Source organism: Sphaeramia orbicularis, chromosome 3 (assembly GCF_902148855.1).
Source record: "Sphaeramia orbicularis chromosome 3, fSphaOr1.1, whole genome shotgun sequence".
NCBI classification, from domain to species: domain Eukaryota; kingdom Metazoa; phylum Chordata; class Actinopteri; order Kurtiformes; family Apogonidae; genus Sphaeramia; species Sphaeramia orbicularis.
The window spans coordinates 14,269,804-14,289,343 of record NC_043959.1 but is presented as its reverse complement, the minus strand read 5'-3'; the positions used below and the strand labels follow the sequence as shown (position 1 = coordinate 14,289,343).

At 36.9% G+C, this 19,540-nt stretch overlaps 1 protein-coding gene across 2 annotated transcripts in view; it reads right to left on the bottom strand.

Moving 5' to 3' along the window:
- Positions 1–19,540, bottom strand: part of LOC115417130 (monoacylglycerol lipase ABHD2) — a 41,341-nt gene that overhangs the window by 1,972 nt on the left and 19,829 nt on the right. For both annotated transcript variants that reach the window (XM_030131131.1, XM_030131132.1), the window contains exons 6-11: positions 13,882–14,049; positions 11,442–11,625; positions 8,549–8,641; positions 4,876–4,977; positions 4,720–4,789; positions 4,541–4,625 (exon numbers count right to left, since the gene is read on the bottom strand). In XM_030131131.1, coding sequence (XP_029986991.1) covers positions 4,541–4,625; positions 4,720–4,789; positions 4,876–4,977; positions 8,549–8,641; positions 11,442–11,625; positions 13,882–14,049 — 702 coding nt within the window. The remainder of the gene's footprint in view (positions 1–4,540; positions 4,626–4,719; positions 4,790–4,875; positions 4,978–8,548; positions 8,642–11,441; positions 11,626–13,881; positions 14,050–19,540) is intronic.

Genomic DNA, 19,540 nt, shown 5'->3' with positions numbered 1-19,540 from the left:
AGTCAATGAAATTACCATATTTGGTTCCTTACCCGTAAGTGGGGGAAAAAAAAAAAATCCAAGAAGTACATATAAAAAATACAAATTAAACACATGTAAGATGAAAGGAACGTGTATTTTAGAACATTAGAACATCTGTTTATGCACAGGTGGACCTTACAGACCCTGACTCACTGTCCCCACTGGAATGTCTGTAAAACAGAATTTCAGTTTGAACACAGGAACATTTTGTGATATAACATTAGATCCTGTTGGGATCAAATAAAAATGTGTTTAGTATTTGTGCAGATTTCTGGTGTAATTCCATTCTTCCAGGAAATAATCTTTAAAAAAAAAAAAAAAATTGCCTTTTTAATAGTATCATGATATATCGTGATATATCGTATCGTGATCCCAGTATTGTGATTTATATCGTATCGGCAGATTCTTGCCAATACACAGCCCTTCTCATGAGAGCGGAAAAATCTGATTGATCTTTGACAGTTTTTGCGACATTTCTTTTTCCATTACCAGTTTTATATTGCATAATTTACATTTTGTGCATTTCTGAGGGTCATGGAAACCCAGCTAATACCAACACTGAATTACCGAAAGCACTAGTAACTTCAAACTATTGTTAACAACTCATTGACTGAATCCAAATTGTTTGAGGATACTTTTAGGTCAAGTAACTGATTTAGAGCATATACTCCCAACACAGTGGATTTATTCAGTTTGGTGAAAATGATGGTCTTGTTTTTTTTTTTTATCAAGAATCAGACTGAAAGGATCACAGAAAGACAGAAATGTCTACAGTCAGGCAAGGTTCGAATAGTTTTGGATTTTTCATTATAGTTTAGTTTTATTTAGTTTTGACTTTTTTTTCTCTAATTCAGTTAGTTTTAATTCGCTTTTACAGCAGGTTTGCTAGTTTTTATTAGTTTTCATTATTTTCTAAATGCTTAGTTTTAATTTAGTTTTAGTTTTATCGTATTTTTTCTCTTCTTCTCCGTTGTATTCAAATAAATCCCAGACAGAACTCTGCTGCTTTCTCCCAACTTTAGTCTCCATGTTTCCAGGTAGAGTGGGGACCAGAAGACGACTGGAACCCACAAGTGACGGGAAGTGACAGACCATTAAATATCATATGGTGCCATCAGTTAAAATTGCTAGAGCGAAATAAATCACTTTCGTATTAATCCAACACTGACAAAAGATGAAAACAAAGGGAATTTTATCCATAATTTTTATACGTTTTAGTTAGTTTTGTAAACACACAATACAGTTTCAGTTAGTTATCGTTTTTTTCTTTTAATTATAGTTTTTATTTATTTCAGTTAACAAAAATTTTTTAAAATTCTAGCTTTCATCATTTTGTTAGTTTTTGTTAACGATAATAACCTTGTAGTCGGGTTAGGACATGCTTTGGAATGACTGCCAGATCACTGTTGAGGCTTTGAGAGAACGGGGTTGGACTGAGACACAAAGTACTGTACATGTTCTTCTGGAGTCTACATGTGTAATAAATATTAAGCTGGGAAGGCATTCATACCAATTCTGGCTCAGTCTGAATGAATAAAACAGACGATCTTTAATGTAGGTCATCCTGATGCTGCAGAGGAAACACTGATGTCATCTGTGTGTGTGTGTGTGTGTGTGTGTGTGTGTGTGTGTGTGTCATCCAGGAGGAGTGGGCTGCAGAGGAAGGATTGGCCTGCTTCTGTGTATTTTCCTGCTCTTATCTGGGTTAGTAGGGGAGCCTGACGGGTTTCACCAGTGATTCCAATCCCACAAGGCTTTCCCCGCCGTGCACTGTTCGTGAAAGCAGCTGAGCCGTTCAGGGACAAACGGGTTTTTTCTCCAGACCCAAAGAACAGCATTTCAGCCGGTAGAAAGTGACAGGTGGGAACAGGACTCTCTTCCACAGAAACCTGTCAACTACTGTTTCATGGGTACAAATCTGACTTCCTGAACTCTTAAGTTATCAACATCAGTACTAGGGGTGTAAGAAAATCATCATGATACTGTTAAAAAGGCAATTTTTTTGTTTGTTTCTTCTTTAAAAGATTATTTCCTGAAAAAAATGAAATACACCAGAAATATGCACAAATACTAAACACATTTTTATTTGATCCCAACAGGATCTAATGCTATATCACAAAATGTTCCTGTGTTCAAACTGAAATTCTGTTTTACAGACATTACAGTTCAAGATCCTGTTCAAATGGTCATATTCTATTAGTTCAGAACTAACATCAGAACAGTATTTTTGTGCAATCCCAACAAAGGAACTAACATTATTCAATAAAAGAGTGTTAAACAATATTAAATAAAATATAAACAAAAAAGAAAAACAAAAAAACTAAAATGAACCTCCACAATATCTGCATTTGAATAAATACCTAAAAATATCAGTACAGTAGTTTTTAATATCGATACAGTATTGTGAAATGAAATGTCGCGATATATTGCAGAACCAATATTTTCTTACACCCCTAATCGTTAGCAGCAGCCCCAGTACAAATACAAGTAACTCTGAAAATGTTCTACAATCTATGAAGTACTGTCACTAATAGGGGTGTAAGAAAATATTGATTCTGCAATATATCGTGATATTTCATTTCACAATACTGTATCAATATTAAAAAGTCGTGATATATCGCGATATATGGGGGCGGCCATGGCTCAGGTGGTAGAGTGGGTCGTCCAATAACCGAAGGGTTGACGGGTCGAATCCCGCTCTGTCCATGTGCTGTTGTGTTCTTGGGCAAGACACTTCACCCTCCTTGCCTCCAGTGCCACTCACACTGGTGTATGAATGCGTATGAACGTTTGGTGGTGGTCAGAGGGGCCGTAGGCGCGAATTGGCAGCCATGCTTCTGTCAGTCTGCCCCAGGGCAGCTGTGGATACATATGTAGTTAACCACCACTAGAGGGAGAATGTGAGAGCAAATGAATAATGGATCAATAATGTAAAGCGCTTTGGGTGTCTAGAAAAGCACTATATAAAATCCAATCCATTATTATTATTATTATTATTATTACAACTATTATTATTATTATTACTTCTATTATTACATCATATCATGATCCTAGTATTGTGTTTTGTATCGTATCATCAGCTTCTTGCCAATACACACCCCTAATTATCGCCCCCTACTGTTGGGGAGTGTGAACGGATGGGACTCAGCTCCATAAAGAATAAAACACAGCATTGGTTTCTTCACATTATTTTTGGCCCGTGACCCACCAAAAATGGGTTTGAGACCCACTTTTGGGTCGCAACCCACCAGTTTAGAATCACTGTTCTAGAAAATAGGTTATAACAAATCATCTCCTCACAAAGCTGTGTACTCCATTTCACTTTCTTATATATAATTCTGACACAGCTCTGCTTTGGGCTTTTATTTTTAGACTTGACTTGCCCCCCTTTCTGACTGGGCATCAGGTTTACTGGATGTGACACCAGTGCAGCACACATTCTTCTAAATAAATAAACAAATAAAACAGAAGTGCTTCAGATTGAAACTTAACATGGACTTAGAAGAAAAATGCAAATATTTGACATATTAAGGTCAAAAGTCTTACGTAACGGCTTGATGATAACTTGTCCATTTATCTTATTGTACATGTTGACCTTAGATAAGCACCAGCCCACGGAGTATTTCTGAGCTGTTTACTGGCAGTAGGGTCTGAGTCACTGGGTCTCATTTATTAAGTATTGTTCTCTGAAGCCATTAGCAGGATCCCACCAAGGCACAGATGCATGTCCTTCCAGAAAGGATTCATCCAGCACACATAAACCCCTTTCCGAAATAGATGACGTGGACACTAAGTTTAAAATATCACCAGCGGAAGCAAAGAAAAGCTAAATATTCACAGTTAAGGCATCTGGGAAAGAATAAAAAATAAAAAATAAAAAAAAAAAACTACAGAGGGTTTGAGTTGAGTTTGTGAATTTGGGAAGAAGTTGCAAAGATTTGAGTCAGTTCCATTAAGGGAGACTGGACTGCAAACGTGGGCGGAGTGTTACACGCGGTACAATTTTAGGCCATTACTCACAAGGCTGAGCATGGTGCCACACCCCGGCACCGTACACACTGAGACCACTTGTTTGAGCTGTTGGGAGTTTTCAGACAGGCTTTTAAGAAGTTAATTTAAGGCACTGTTGACAGATATTAGTCAGACAAGACATGCCTTTCATAAACCCTAGACTTAGTAGAGGACTATCAATCAATTAGAGAAATTCATTTGGTGCTGGAAATACACACGCCACTATCAGCCTGTAGGTGCAACAACTTGTTAATTTAAAGTGATAGGGAGGGAGGACTTCGGACAAATAGGAGTAATTTTGTGCCGCAATGAAACTATCCTGTAACATACACTGCAACATGAGTCATAAACTGTACAGGGTTAATGTGAGGAAGAAAGACATTAACAGACACGTTACCACCACCACTCCCCCACTACCCTCCAGAGGACTATGTGGTTATGAAAAATGAATGAATGACACGTATAGAAAACACAAACCTAAAACAGTTCTGTTCTATTGTTTCATTACCTGCGAGTGTGCGAGGGATGTTGAGCAGCGAGTCATGAACCAAAGGGTCGTCTGCAGAGTTCACCAGCAGCAGCGGCACATTTACCTGAACACACACCATTTAAAACATGACAGTCACACAAATACACACATAATATCCAAAACAGAAATATAATGAGATAGTGTGCGGCAGGTCTTACATTGTGAATATAATGTACACAACTCTCCTTCTCATAGTACTCTTTGAGTGAGCTGTGGTCATGGAATTTTCTGTTGAACACAAAAAAATAGCACTGTTCAAACTCTGTGGTATTTTTCTTCAGACGAACACCCGTAGCACAGGTTTCTTCACATACCTCATGATGTTGTCGTCTATCTGCATGAGGGATGTCGCCGTGTACAGTCGACTGAGATCGACATCTATCACTTTGACTGAACTTCCACTGAATAGACTGTGCCTGTCAAGTTCACACAAAAACACAAGCATTGTTAGCAGACAGTTACTCAGACATTAGAGCCATGTGTCACAGTTTTCCACCTGGTCTGTCAAAGTTCCAGAAGCGCTGGCATCTGCCTTCACAGACAACATGAAAACACAAGGCTGCGGTCATTGTTATTGTCAACTGGCTGGCTACTATCTATTTCTGGTGTCAAGTTATGGAACAATCTAAGTGAGGAACTCAAGCAAAGTCCAAATTTTAACCAGTTTAAGAAAATGTATACAAATATTTTGATTAGCAGTTGTAATTGATAATTGATAATTATCATTACTGACTACTATCCTTTACTCATTGATATGGCATAGGGATTAGAGGCAGAGAAACCTATGTGAATGTATATGTGTATGTATGTAACAGTGTATATGTATTTGTACATGTATATGTAAGTGTATGTGCATGGGTATGTATATGTGTGTATATGCATACATGTGTATGTGGGTATATGTAGGTGTATGTGTATGTATATATGTATATGTGTATATGTGTGCATGTGTACATGTATGTATGTATATATAGATAAATGTGTGCATATATGGGTGTATATATGTATGTATGTAAATGTGTGTATGTATGGGTATATGTATGTATGTATATATGTACATACTGTTGGTTAAGCTATGCTTCTTCTCACTCCTTTTCGAATATGACTTTTTCTTTTTCTTTTTGTGTGTATCATTATTTTATGCTTCCTTGACTTTTCATTTCTATATTATGTTGTGCAAAGAAGTCAATTAGTAGCAATCAGGAAGCTTGCATCACTTCCATATTGGAAATAAATCAATTAAAAAAAAAAAATAAAAAAAAAATGTAATGGGTCAGTTCTATTCTTTATGAACTGTATGTAAGTTTTAAGAAAGCAACGATGTGCACAGATGTGTTATTTAGTCCAAACGGGTATCCTGTTTACTGTCACTGAGGGGATCGGAACCAAACATTTTTGGATTTTTAAAAAAGGCTTAAACCAGTGCAGCAGACGGGTGGAGGGGTGGGGGTGGTGGTGGTGGAGGTGGGGGGGGACATCGTCAGGTGATGAGGGGCCACTCAGGCACAAAAGGGGTGCGTTAGTGACTACTGTTGTACATCAGTTCAATTCAATTTGATTTATAGAGCCCAGTACCACAACAAAGTCGCCTCGCAGGGCTTTACAGAAACTGAAAAAAAAAAAAAAAAAAAAAAAAAAAAAAAAACACAATGAAACAACATTATACATCACTCGACCCCATGTAAGCTCCAATGTATAACAGAGGCACATACCACCGCCCTGCCCCCCCACTCATGGACAGAGGTCCATCGTGTAATAGAGGCACACCCCACCCACACCCCACCCATCCCTGGTCACACTTTTTTTTTCAGGGGGCAGCAGGTGGTCAATGATGACATGAGGGGGGGCTTTATCTACAGAGCTATAACCCACCACATCCTCCACATACAGGTCCATCGTGTTACTTTTTGAATTACGTAGCCCCGCCCCCCCAGTGCCAAATTTTTGGGGGGATTGGGGGGGGGGGGGGGGGGGGGAGTAGACTTGTGATGCCGTTAGTGGGGCTTTGTTCCAAAAAGGTTAATAACAAATGGCTTAAACCAATAAAGTCATAGTTAATTAATTTAGGAGTCAACAGCTAATCCATAAATTGTCGCACCACCTGCTGTGACATCAGAGGTTACTTTCGTCAATGCCTTACCATATAGTGAATTTTAACTAAATGCCACCAAACCCAACCCAACTAAATATTTTTTAAAATGTTTTCAGACCTGCAGCAACTAATTTATGAATGATCAAGATAATCATTAATAAATAAATCAAGAACTACTTGGATAAAAAAAGATTTTTCAATAAAAAAAGTCTACATTCTATGATTCCTATCTGTTAATAGGGGTGTGTATTGGCAAGAATCTGGCGATACAATACAAATCACAATACTAGGATCACAATACGATGTATCGTGATATATCACGATACCGTTAACAAGGCAATATTTTTTGTTTTGTTTCTTTTTTTAAAAGATTATTTCCTGGAAAAACTTGGTGCAGCATTTGGATGAATAAAATTTGAACACGCAGCTTTACCAGTACAAAAAAAAACCACACAAATAAATAAACAAACCAATAATGTTTTGCTGACATTACAGTCTAAGATTTTGTTTAAATGTTCGCATTCTATTGTGAAAAGAATACGTGGTGTTCAGTCCCTGAATCATCCAACATCAGAACATTATTTTTGTGCATTCACAATAAAAAAAACAAACATTTGCCTCTTTCAGACAATAAAAAATGCTTTTAGGATGCTCGAAGCATCCATTATTAAACAAAACAGTGTTATCAATTTTTAAAAAAACTACATGTATGACCTGCAATATCACAATACTACTTGTGAAATACACAAACAACAAAACATTCATGTGAATATAGAAATAAAAGAGCTTGAAAACCAAAAACCAAAAATGAACTTCTGCTATATCTGCATATGAATAAATACCTAAAAATATCGATACAGTACGTTTTAATATCAATACAGTATTGTGAAGTGAAATATCGCGATATATTGCAATGCCGATATTTTCTTACCCCCCTGCCTGTATATGTGAATATTTTCAGGTTTCATTCCTCCTGTTACAGTACTGTCTTTTCAGGATATCATTTTCTGCTTTAAAAAGTATTTTTTAAACACTTTCTGATGATTTACAGACATGAGGTTAATCAATTCATTAAAAAATACTGAGCAGCCCTCAATGTTAACATTAAGCAACATTGTATGAATGTTGTGATCCAAGTGAAAACACCAATAAAAACTTAATAAAATAAATAAATAAATAAATAAAATAATCAGCAGACATTAGTCCAATGTTTTTCAACCTTGGGGTCGGGACCCCACGTGGGGTCGCCTGAAATTTCTAGTAATTGCTAAAAAAAAGACAAAAAAAAAATTACTAAATCGGCGAGGTTTCACTGTAAAAGGATCGATGTTACTACATTGCAAACTTTGGTGCTGCTGGTGGATGTACACCCCAGGTGAGCCTCTAAATAAGACCCTTTTTCCTCCTCATTTCAGTTTACCCCCTTGAACACTGGTTTCAGATGTTTGTGGTGCAAGATTTTATCAGTTTGAGAGAGAACAGACTGTACCACACAACTTAAAAAGGGGATTGGGAGCAGTTAATGCAGTGTTTTTAACCTTAGGGTCTGGACCCCACGTAGGATCACCTGGAAATCAAATGGGATCGCCTGAAATTTCTACTAATTGATAAAAAAAATTAAAAAAATTAAAACTTACTAATAAAAATTTACATTATATGACCTAAATGTTGTGCAAAATTACATTTATTTGCAACATATTATAGCAAACTATTACATGATCTAAAACAAATTAATTTTAGCCAAAAAAAGTCTCCGTTTTGAATGTCTGCGGTCACCACAAATTTGTGATTTTATAATGGGGTCACGAGCTAAAAAAGGTTGGGAAACACTGCATTAGTCCATCTCTCTCCACTGTGGTTTTGGAAACTGACTTGTACATGAACACATCCGATACCTGTGTGACAGGATGATTTTCTTCATGTTGTCGGCCATGAGAAAGTTGTAGAAGCGTCTGAACTGATCCCACTGTAGGAATGTTTCCTGGGCCCTGAGAGTTAAAGACAAACACACAGACGACACATACAGGAAGTTAGCTTTGTCTGTGCCCGTCTGTGTTTCAAACAAAACACTCAAAGTCCTGTGTAATCCACAGGACAAAGACTCAGACTGGTGAAAAGCACAAATGGTGCAGGGCATTAATATGTAGCTCACAGCTCCAGACAGGCTCCAACCACAACAACAGCTAAAGATGTGCACTAAAAACCGACGGGATGTTTAACTTTTTGGGTTTTTCAGAGTAATTTCTGGGATACAATTGATACATTAATGGTGGAAAAGAGAAATCTACCCAGACCACAAAATGACTGTTTAAACCACACGTGTCAAACATGCGGCCTGGGGGCCAAATCCGGCCTGCCAAAGGGTTCAATCCGGCCCCTGGGATGAATTTGTGAAATGCAAAAATGACACTGAAGTAGGGATGTAACGATATGAAAATTTCATATCATGGTTATTGTGACCAAAATTATCACGATTATCATTATTATCATGATATTGTTAAAATTGTGCTCAAAATGTTCAAAAAGTACCGTAAATTCCAGACTATAGACCGCACCTGAATATAAGCCGCAGACCCTAATTTTAGAAAGAAAATCAATTTTGTACACGTATAAGCCGCGCCGGTTTATAAGCCGCGGGTGTCCACCAGTGGCGATTTCTCATAGACTGCAAGAGAAGCCCGGCTTCCCCTATCATTACGAAAATTAAATGGTTAAATATGTTTGGTTGTGTTGACATTTCATACACTACACGTGTTAAAACATGTTCACCTCACGGACGAGTTCGTTCAGAGTCAGCTTTATCACAAACCAACGGACTCGATGTTGTTCACTTCTCATACATTCCCGTTGCGCTGTTTCCTCATACGATCTATGGTCAATGCATTTCCCCGATGAAGCCTGGCTTCTATGGGAGTCGATGGGACCCAGTAGAACCTTTTTTTTCCATTGCGTCAAAACTGGAGAGACAGCGAGTGCATATTGAGGCACCGACACCGCCGGTGGCTCACTTCCAGTACCACGGCTCGGTGCCGCAGCACCTCGAGCCGAGGCGCCGGTGGTGCCGTGGCACCAAGCCGTGGTAACCGTGGCACGGCACCTCGTGTGGCACCAACAGCACCTGGTGCCACGGCACCTCGAGCCGAGGCGCCGGTGGTGCCGTGGCACCAAGCCGTGGTAACCGTGGCACGGCACCTCGTGTGGCACCAACAGCACCTGGTGCCACGGCACCTCGAGCCGAGGCGCCGGTGGTGCCGTGGCACCAAGCTGTGGTAACCGTGGCACGGCACCTCGTGTGGCACCACCAGCACCTGGTGCCGCAGCACCTCGAGCCGAGGCGCCGGTGGTGCCGTGGCACCAAGCCGTGGTAACCGTGGCACGGCACCTCGTGTGGCACCAACAGCACCTGGTGCCGCAGCACCTCAAGCCGAGGCGCCGGTGGTGCCATGGCACCAAGCCGTGGTAACCGTGGCACGGCACCTCGTGTGGCACCACCAGCACCTGGTGCCGCGGCACCTCGAGCCGGTAATTGGATAAAGATTTTCTTTGAGTTAAAATGAAATTCTTCCCTGTATGTAAATGGGTATGATATGTGTGAGCTTGCTGTCATATCTATAGGTTGATTCGTTGTTAATATGATGATTAAAAAACAAAAGACAAAAAACGAGGCAATAAAAGGATAGTAATAAAAGCACATTTTCTCTTTCTTTTTTTTTGTCGGTGGACTTATCAGGGTTTCCTTTGGATTCATGCCGATATGGGATTGACTTGCTTTTGCGCCGGCTGTGGATTCACGGACTTAAAATGACTTTAAAGACACTTGAAAGTGAACAAATTTTTGTTTTTCATTAGAGTAGGACTTTCAATTTATTTTAAAATATAAAGATTAAAAACAAGTAATTACGTCTGTTGTAATATCATTTTCATTTAACATTACGCACGACGTGCGCATTAATTCTGAAATGCTTTAAATTTATGACGGTCTCTGGAGAGCTTTATTGGGTGTTTTCATTCAGAGTTTTGTTTTGTATATTTGTGAAACAATATTAACATTTGAAGGTTAACTATTTTTCCTTAAAAGTTCCCCTTTTGTGTGTGTTAATATTAACTTTATAAAGGTTAAGTTGTTAATGTTATCCATTCCTGCATACCTGCTAACAATAGACAGATTCTCCCCAGGGGTGTGGCAGGCAATAAGGGAAAATCGTCGTATAAGCCGCATCGGAGTATAAGCTGCAGTGTTTAAAGCGTGGGAAAAAAGTAGCGGCTTATAGTCCGGAATTTACGGTACTTATACGCACACTGAAATAATTTAACTAAGTTGTATTTTGAAAAATAAATAAATAAATAAAATTAAATAATAGCCACAATGTACTTTCTGTTGGCAGAAACATTAAAATATTAACAAGTAAACAATCAAATATACAGATGTGCATTAAAGATGTCACCTTATGGACACTGTTTGACCATTTTCCATATCAAGTTTGAGTTGTTTGAGTTTATTTTTCATAGATAGATAGATAGAGCCTGGAGTGCTGCTGCTTCTCCAGGAAATGATCAGTACCATTAGTTTTCAAAGTGCGGTAATCAAACATGGTTATCATGATAATTAGAATTTAAACGGTCAATTCAATCTAAAGTGGATCAGACCAGTAAAATGCTATCATAACAACCTATAAATAATGAAAACAGTTAATTTTTGTCATTGTTTTAGTGTAAAAAAAAAAAAAAAAAAAGGAAAATTACACAAAAATGGAAACACAATCCATCTGAATTCAAACCATGACCCACCTGAGAGCGCTGTATCCCTGACAGACGCTGACACAACATAGAACTCGCTCCTGGTTCACCCTGTTCTCTCCCAGAAACTTGCAAACGATGTTTCCGCCCAGACTGAAGCCAACCACGATCAGCTGGGTGTGAGGATACGTCCGCTTTATGTAACCCACCATAGCTGCAAACTCCCATGTGCATCCTGGAGGACAAACAGAGTTGCGTTACCAATCGATACATAAAGCCCCAGTAGGACAGGACGCCTTTCTACCTGGGCTCAGCAGTTCTCGCTAAAGGTGCCTTTAGTTCAGGGTATTAAATTTGTGCCTCTGCTGGACCTTTTAAAGAGCAGTCAGTCACCGACCTACCGCTCCACAGATGATTACAGTCCAACAGACAGATACACAACATCTTTCCAAGGTTATCATTAACGAAAACTAATGAAATGATGAAAACTAGAATTGTAAAAACATTTTCGTTAACTGAAATAAATAAAAACTATAATTAAAAGAAAAAAAACGATAACTACCTGAAACTGTATTGTGTGCTTACAAAACTAACTAAAACGTATAAAAATTATGGATAAAATTCCCTTTGTTTACGTCTTTGTCAACGTCGGATTGATACGAAAGTGATTTATTTCCCTCAAGCAATTTTAGCTAGCAGCACCATATGATATTTAACGGTCCGCCACTTGTGGTTTCCAGTCGTCTTCTGGTCCCCACTCTACCTGGAAACATGGAGACTAAAGTTGGGAGAAAGCAGCAGAGTCCTGTCTGGGATTTATTTGAATATGACGGAGAAGAAGAGAAAAAAAGATATGAAGCATTTAGAAAATAACGAAAACTAATAGAAACTAGCAAACCTGCTCTAAAAACGAATTAAAACTACCTGAATTAGAGAAAAAAAAAGTCTGAACTATAATGAAAAATCCAAAACTATTAGAACCTTGCATCTTTTCTGCCACGTCATTTCTCTTTAAAATAAACTCAACTCTGGCCGATGTTTAAAGCTAGTCTTAAACCTATTTCCATTATGCACTTCACTGCTATTTATACACCTCCATCCTACTGGAAAGTTCCATTTCACTTGTACATTACAGTTTATTATTGCACCTTAGTGTTTAACTATCTAGATTTCTTACCTGGTTCTGTTTGTACTTACTTCTAATTCATTATGTATAGTGTGTTTGCGCTTGTAATCTATTTTTTACTAAGTCAAAGCACTATAATAACAAAATATAGAACATTATCTGAATAAGTGAATATCTAGTTAGAATATAGAGAAGGCATAAAATAAGATACAAGTAGGGATGCACCGATTCCGATACCAGTATCGGGCATCGGCTCCGATACTCAGTGTGTGTACTCGTATTTGTGCTTGTAAAAGTAATCCGATACAACTGCATCGATACCACTTACGGCCGTGTGACAGTCACAGTTCTGTGCAGCAGGTACGTGGTGGTGGAATAATGTGTGGGGAGTGTGAAGAGTGTGGAGATTTTTCAAAATAAATGACGGTGATAAAAGTAACACTGACTGCAAGTAACGTTAAAGACACAGACAGATATGGACGCAGCGTTCTGTCCGTCCTCTGCGTACATTCCATCCATTTTCCAGGTGCCGGTGGATGCGTACCCAGACGGAGAAGGGTACGGAGCGGTGTGGACGGCCGCCAGTGGAAGTGAAAATGAAACTTCTCACTTATTTAGAAGGTTCGCTTTTAAACCTTACCAGCGAAAATACTGCAATATTAGTATCACAGTAGTGTTGCCTCTGTCGTCTCCATGTTTGTTGTTACTGACTTTCTTCTTCTCAAAAAACTTTCCTCTTCTTCGTGGTATTTGTCCAGTATGGTTAATTAAGAGCGCCGCCCCCTGGTGGATTAATTCAGAAACACTCATTCCAACACATTAAATGTCAGTAGCAGCACTTTGTTCCAGTCAGACTAATGACAACGACAATAAAGCTCATTTACAAAAGGAACTAAGAACTGGAATGGGATTATTAAGTACTCGTACTCGGTCTGGAAAAAAGTGGTATCGGTGCATCCCTAGATATAACTGTAATTAATTAATTAATTAATTGAAATCTATACCTGAGCCACATTGTTGTATAAGCCACAGGGTTCAAAACGTGAGAAAAAAGTAGTGGTTTATAGTCCGGAAAATACGGTATTATGTATAGTGTGTTTGCTATTTTTATTGTCTGTCATGCTGCAGCTGTACTGCAATTTCCCAGTTTCGGATCGATAAAGTATATCTATCTAACTATTACATCCAGTTTCCTTGAATGACTTCACTCTGTTCTGCATCGTAAAGACATTTATAAAAACAAAACACGACATATATTTGCATCTTCCAAACGCTCTGCACAGTTTCCGTTTCAGGGTTGTATCACAGAGCACTTACTATGCTGCCAAATACAGGTTCGTCCTCTGTGATGACAGCCAAACTCACCATATGTAAACATGCGTGGAGAGGTAAGTTCAATGTTTGGAAGAGCTCCAAGGTGGTTCAACACGGCGCACCGGTAACCGTCCTTCTGGGCGTGGTCCACAAATGTTCGGATGTAATGCTTCTCACTATGGTTACCAATACCGGGGCATATCACCATGGTGATGTCATCTGGTGAAAAGGGCAGAGGGAACAGAGAGGTATTTACCACTGAGGAGTATGTGAACAGTCAGGAAGAACAGACAGCATGTAGCGGCAAAGACGACTGAAACTGGGAAACAGAGGAACAGAGGAAAGGCTTTGATTGTCTGTGGGTCAAATGCACAGCAAGGTTATTATCGTTAATGAAAACTAACGAAATGACAAAAACTTGAATTGAAAAAATATTTTCATTAACTGAAATAAATAAAAAGTATAACTGAAAGAAAAAAACATAACTAACTGAAACTGTATTGTGTGCTTACAAAACTCACTAAAACTTACAAAAATTATGGATAAAATTCCCTTTGTTTTCATCTTTGAGAATGTCGAATTGATATGAAATTGATATTTCACTCTATCTTTGAGAATGTCGAATTGATATGAAATTGATATTTCACTCTATCTTTGAGAATGTCGAATTGATATGAAATTGATATTTCACTCTATCTTTGAGAATGTCGAATTGATATGAAATTGATATTTCACTCTATCTTTGAGAATGTCGAATTGATATGAAATTGATATTTCACTCTAGCAATTTTAGCTAGCAGCACCATACAACACTTGACTGTCCGTCACTTGTGGTTTCCAGTCGTCTTCTCGTCCCCACTCTACCTGGAAACATGGAGACTAAAGTTGGGGGAAAGCAGCAGAGTCCTGTCTGGGATTTATTTAAATAAAAGATATGAAAAAACTAAAACTAAACTAAAACTAAACATTTAGAAAAAAACGAAAACTAATAAAAACTAGCAAACCTGCTCTAAAATTGAATTAAAACTAACTGAATTAGAGAAAAAAAAGTCAAAACTAAATAAAACTAAACTAGAATGAAAAATCCAAAACTATTAGAACCTTGACACAGACGAGAGCACAGGTGTCAAACATGCGGCCCGGGGGCCAAATCCGGCCCCTGGGATGAATTTGTGAAATGCAAAAATCACACTGAAGATATTAACAATCAAAGATGTTAAAATCATTTTAGGTCATTTCAATCTAAAAATGATCAGACCAGCAAAATACTATCATAATTAGGGATGTAAGAAAATATCGGTTCTGCAATATATCGCGATATTTCATTTCACAATACTGTACCGATATTAAAAAGTACTGTATCAATATTTTTAGGTATTTATTCAAATGCACATATGGCGGAGGTTCATTTTTGGTTTTTTGTTTTTATTTTTTTTATTATTATTTAACACTGTTTTATTAAATAATGGTTATTTGAAGCATCCTAAAAGCACTTTTTACTGTCTGAGAGGCAGATGTTAGTTTCTTTGGAAACTGGGAGAATTAGAAAAATTTTGTGAAATAGCATTAGATCCTGTTCTGATCAAATAAAAATGTGTTTCGTATTTGTACATACTTCTAATGTAATTCAATTCTTCCTGGAAATAATCATTTAAAAAACAGAAACAAAAAAAAAATCTGCCTTTTTAACAGTATTGTGATATGTCATGATATATAGTATTGTGATCCCTGTAATGTGATTTGTATCGTATTGCCAGATTCTTGCCAATACACAGACCTAATCATAATAATCTATAAATTATGAAAACTGCAAATTTTTCTCTTTGTTTTAGTGTAAAAAGTTACATTGCACAACAATATTTACATTTACAGACTAGCCTTTTATAAAAAAAAAAAAAGTGAATATCTGAAATCTCTTAAGAGAAGTATGTGGAATTTTAATAATAGTCTCCCTGTTGTTAACTGTTTTGTGTATTTGTAGATCCACTGTGATGTCTAAGTTGTGATTCACATGTATAAATGAGGCGTAATATTGTTAACATTGCACGTATTTTTCTTAATATTTACAGGTTGTTCATATTTGATCATGTTATATTTGAGTACAATTTGTAGATGAAAAATTTCATTACGGAATTTTACTTTTTTCACTCAAAAGTTCTTATCCTATTATTTATATTATTTTACTGGTCCAGCCCACTTTTATATTGTATTAGGCTGAATGTGGAACTGAACTAAAATGACTTTGACAGCCCAGGACTAGAGTAAATCCAACTCCTTTCTTTTGGAACTGAATGCCATGTGAGCCTTAAGCTTTCTGAGAGGACTCCGAGGTCACAGTTGAGGCGTGGGGTCAGGGTTTGACTGAGATATTCCAAGAATCCAGGAGACTCCAGGACTAAAGAGTCTCTAACTTTAGCTCACAGAAGTTAACAGAGTTCATGACTGTATCCAAACCTGGAAAACCTCACGAAAACAACCATGGGGAATAAGCTCATTTTAGCTTTGACTTAGTTTATTTTGTTTGGTCACGTACGTTTACAGCATTGAGTCACATTTTTTTGGAAATAAAGTCAAATAGCTCTTTATTGACCTGACAAATTCTGCTTGTATTGACTGTAAAGTAAATGTGCCTATTTTTTATACATTACAATACAACACAGCTGTTCCATCATTAGCCTGCTGTTTCAGTATTTTATATTCCGATCATCTATCAGTTTAATCCGTTGTATTTACCCTTAATATATGAAACACTTACATTAAATTTTAGATAAATATTCCAACCAAGGTTCTAATAGTTTTGGATTTTTCATTACAGTTTAGTTTTATTTAGTTTTGACTTTTTTTTTTCTCTAATTCAGTTAGTTCTAATTAGTTTTTAGAGCAGGTTTGATAGTTTTTATTAGTTTTCTTTTTTTTCTAAATGCTTAGTTTTAGTTTAGTTTTAGTATTAATTTTAGTTTTGCCGTATGTTTTCTCTTCTTCTCCGTCGTATTCAAATAAATCCCAGACAGGACTCTGCCGCTTTCTCCCAACTTTAGTCTCCATGTTTACAGGCAGAGTGGGGACCAGAAGACAACTGAAAACCACAAGTGACGGACCATGAAGTGTGTATGGTGCCGCTAGCTAAAGTTGCTATAGCGAAATAAATGGATTTCGTATCAATCAGACTTTAACAAAGATGAAAATGAAGGGAATTTTATCTATAATTTTTATTTTAATTTTTAATTTTATTTTAGTTAGTTTTGTAAGCACACAATACAGTTTCAGCTAGTTATCGTTTTTTCTTTTAATTATAGTTTTTATTTATTTCAGTTAACGAAAATCTTTTTACGATTCTAGTTTTCGTCATTTCGTTAGTTTTCGTTAACGATAATAACCTTGACTCCAACTTCTCTGCTGCTTCTCTTGCATATGACTGTAACCTCTGACCCAGTCCATGTTAAAGTCACTGTTGATTATTCTTGAAATGGCATCAGTTCATAATTCTTTTGGTTGTTTTTGCCAAGATGAAGAAGGAGATTGAAGTTTATTTGTTCTTCCCAACCCTTCTGTCTGCTCTTCACCAAGTAGCCTTTTACTGCCTGCTGAACTCTGCTAATATGGACAAATAATGTTTTAACAGTGATAACTGTGTAAAAGTTACTACAGTATTTAAAATATTTTGGATAATATAATTATTTCATTATTTTGATTGGCAGTTGTTTCTTAGTTAACTTTGAACTAATGATTAATTGGAACTAGGGATGTAACGATTACCGGTATAACAATAAACCGCGGCAAAATTCCTGACAGTTAGTATTGTCGTTTAAATTCTAATTATCATGATAACAGTGTTTGATTACCGCACTTCGAGAGAGAGAAAGAAAGAGAGAGAGAGAGAGAGAGAGACCCTAAACAACTCAAACTTGATATGGAAAATGGTCAGACAACGTCCATAAGGTTCCATCTTTAATGCACATTTGTATGTTTGATGTTTACATGTTAATATTTGAATGTTTCTGCCACAGAAAGTAGATTGTGCCCATTATTTTATTAGTTTTTTTGTTTTATTTTTATTTATTTATTTTTTTTTCAAAATACAACTTGGTTACATTATTTCAGTGTGTGTATAAGCACTTTTTGAACATTTAGAGCACATTTCAACAACACCGTGATAATAATGATAACCGTGATCATTTTGGTCATCCCTAATTGGAACCTTTCTATCATCTACCTGTGAATTTCAGGCTGTTCCATAGAAACAGAGCTGGATGATAAAGCCCAAAAAAAAAAATCACATGAGTTAATAGGATATAAATAATTGTTAGGGTTGCACTGATGATTGGCAGTGGCCAATGAGATGATAACCTCATTCTAGTTTAAAAGCGCAGCGTGCATGATTATTTGTAACTTTAAATTATTTTAAAAATCAGCCTTTAAACCTGAACAACACTATGACTTGACATTTATCATGACAATAATCAATATCAAGAGATACGACCAAGTTTGTCATGATGACATTTCACCCAGTCCTGGATTAATGACCAGCTTCTGACTAATAATTAACCTCCTCAGACCCAGCTATGTGTTTTCTGTCCACATTTGTAGACAAGAGGTACACAACTTTATACAAAAAGAAAAAAGAAAAGAAAACTGTCCACCACAAAGGACATTCCATAAAAATTTTAAAAACTGCATCGAAAAAACTGTTGCATCATGATGTTTCCAATATAGACACTTAATAAAAAAACAAAAAAAGCTGGTACTCTGCTGACATTTCCTGGGTCTCAGGAGGTTAAGAATAAAATCAGGAACATATCAGTTTGTTTATGTCAACAAAACAAAGGCAGGGAAGTAAGCCCAGGCTAAAACAGAGGAACTGGCTGTAAAATATATGTGAAGTAATATGACAGAAACACTGTTGTTCCTACTACAGTAACAGAGCATTTTAAAACTCATATTATTGCAGCTGTAGTTTACATTCTGCACAGAATTCATTGTATTTTATCTCTAAGTCTTATACAGACTGAGATAAAAATGGATTGATCAGGAAACAGACAAATAGTTCCAGTGTCCCTGTATGTCAGCGTCCTGTTCTATTGGAGTCGATCCCCAGTTGAATGTGTGAGGTTGTCGTGTTCTGGTCTATGTTCCAGTCCTGTGGTCTGGATGCACATCAATCTAACAATAGAAGTGGGCGGGACTTTCACTGGAGGAGAACTCAACTCAGCCAGTCACAGCCCTAATCTGACTTCTATCAGTGATCAATAGGAACTAAACTGATATCTGTAACAATTTACATGTTATAAACCATCACCGTATGGACCAGTAGAAGGAAAGGAACAGTTAGAATATTTTAAAAAATGAAGAAATTAATCAAAATGGACAAAACAATCAACAAAATGAAAAAAAGACCAAATAATCAACAAAATGGACAAAAATGCACAAAAAAATGAACAAAAAAAAAAGACCAAATAATCAACAAAATGGACAAAATAATCAACAAAATGAATAAAATAAGTCCATATATGACTTTTATCAGTGATCAGTAGGAACTAAATTGATATCTGTAACAATTTACATGTTATAAACCATCACAACATGAACTATTATGAGGAAAGGCTAATTTTAATATTTCAAAAAATTCATCAAAAATTCAAATATCAAAATTTCTCAAAACTGTCAACAAATTTTGTAGGCATCATCCCAAAGAAGCTACATATCTTTTAAA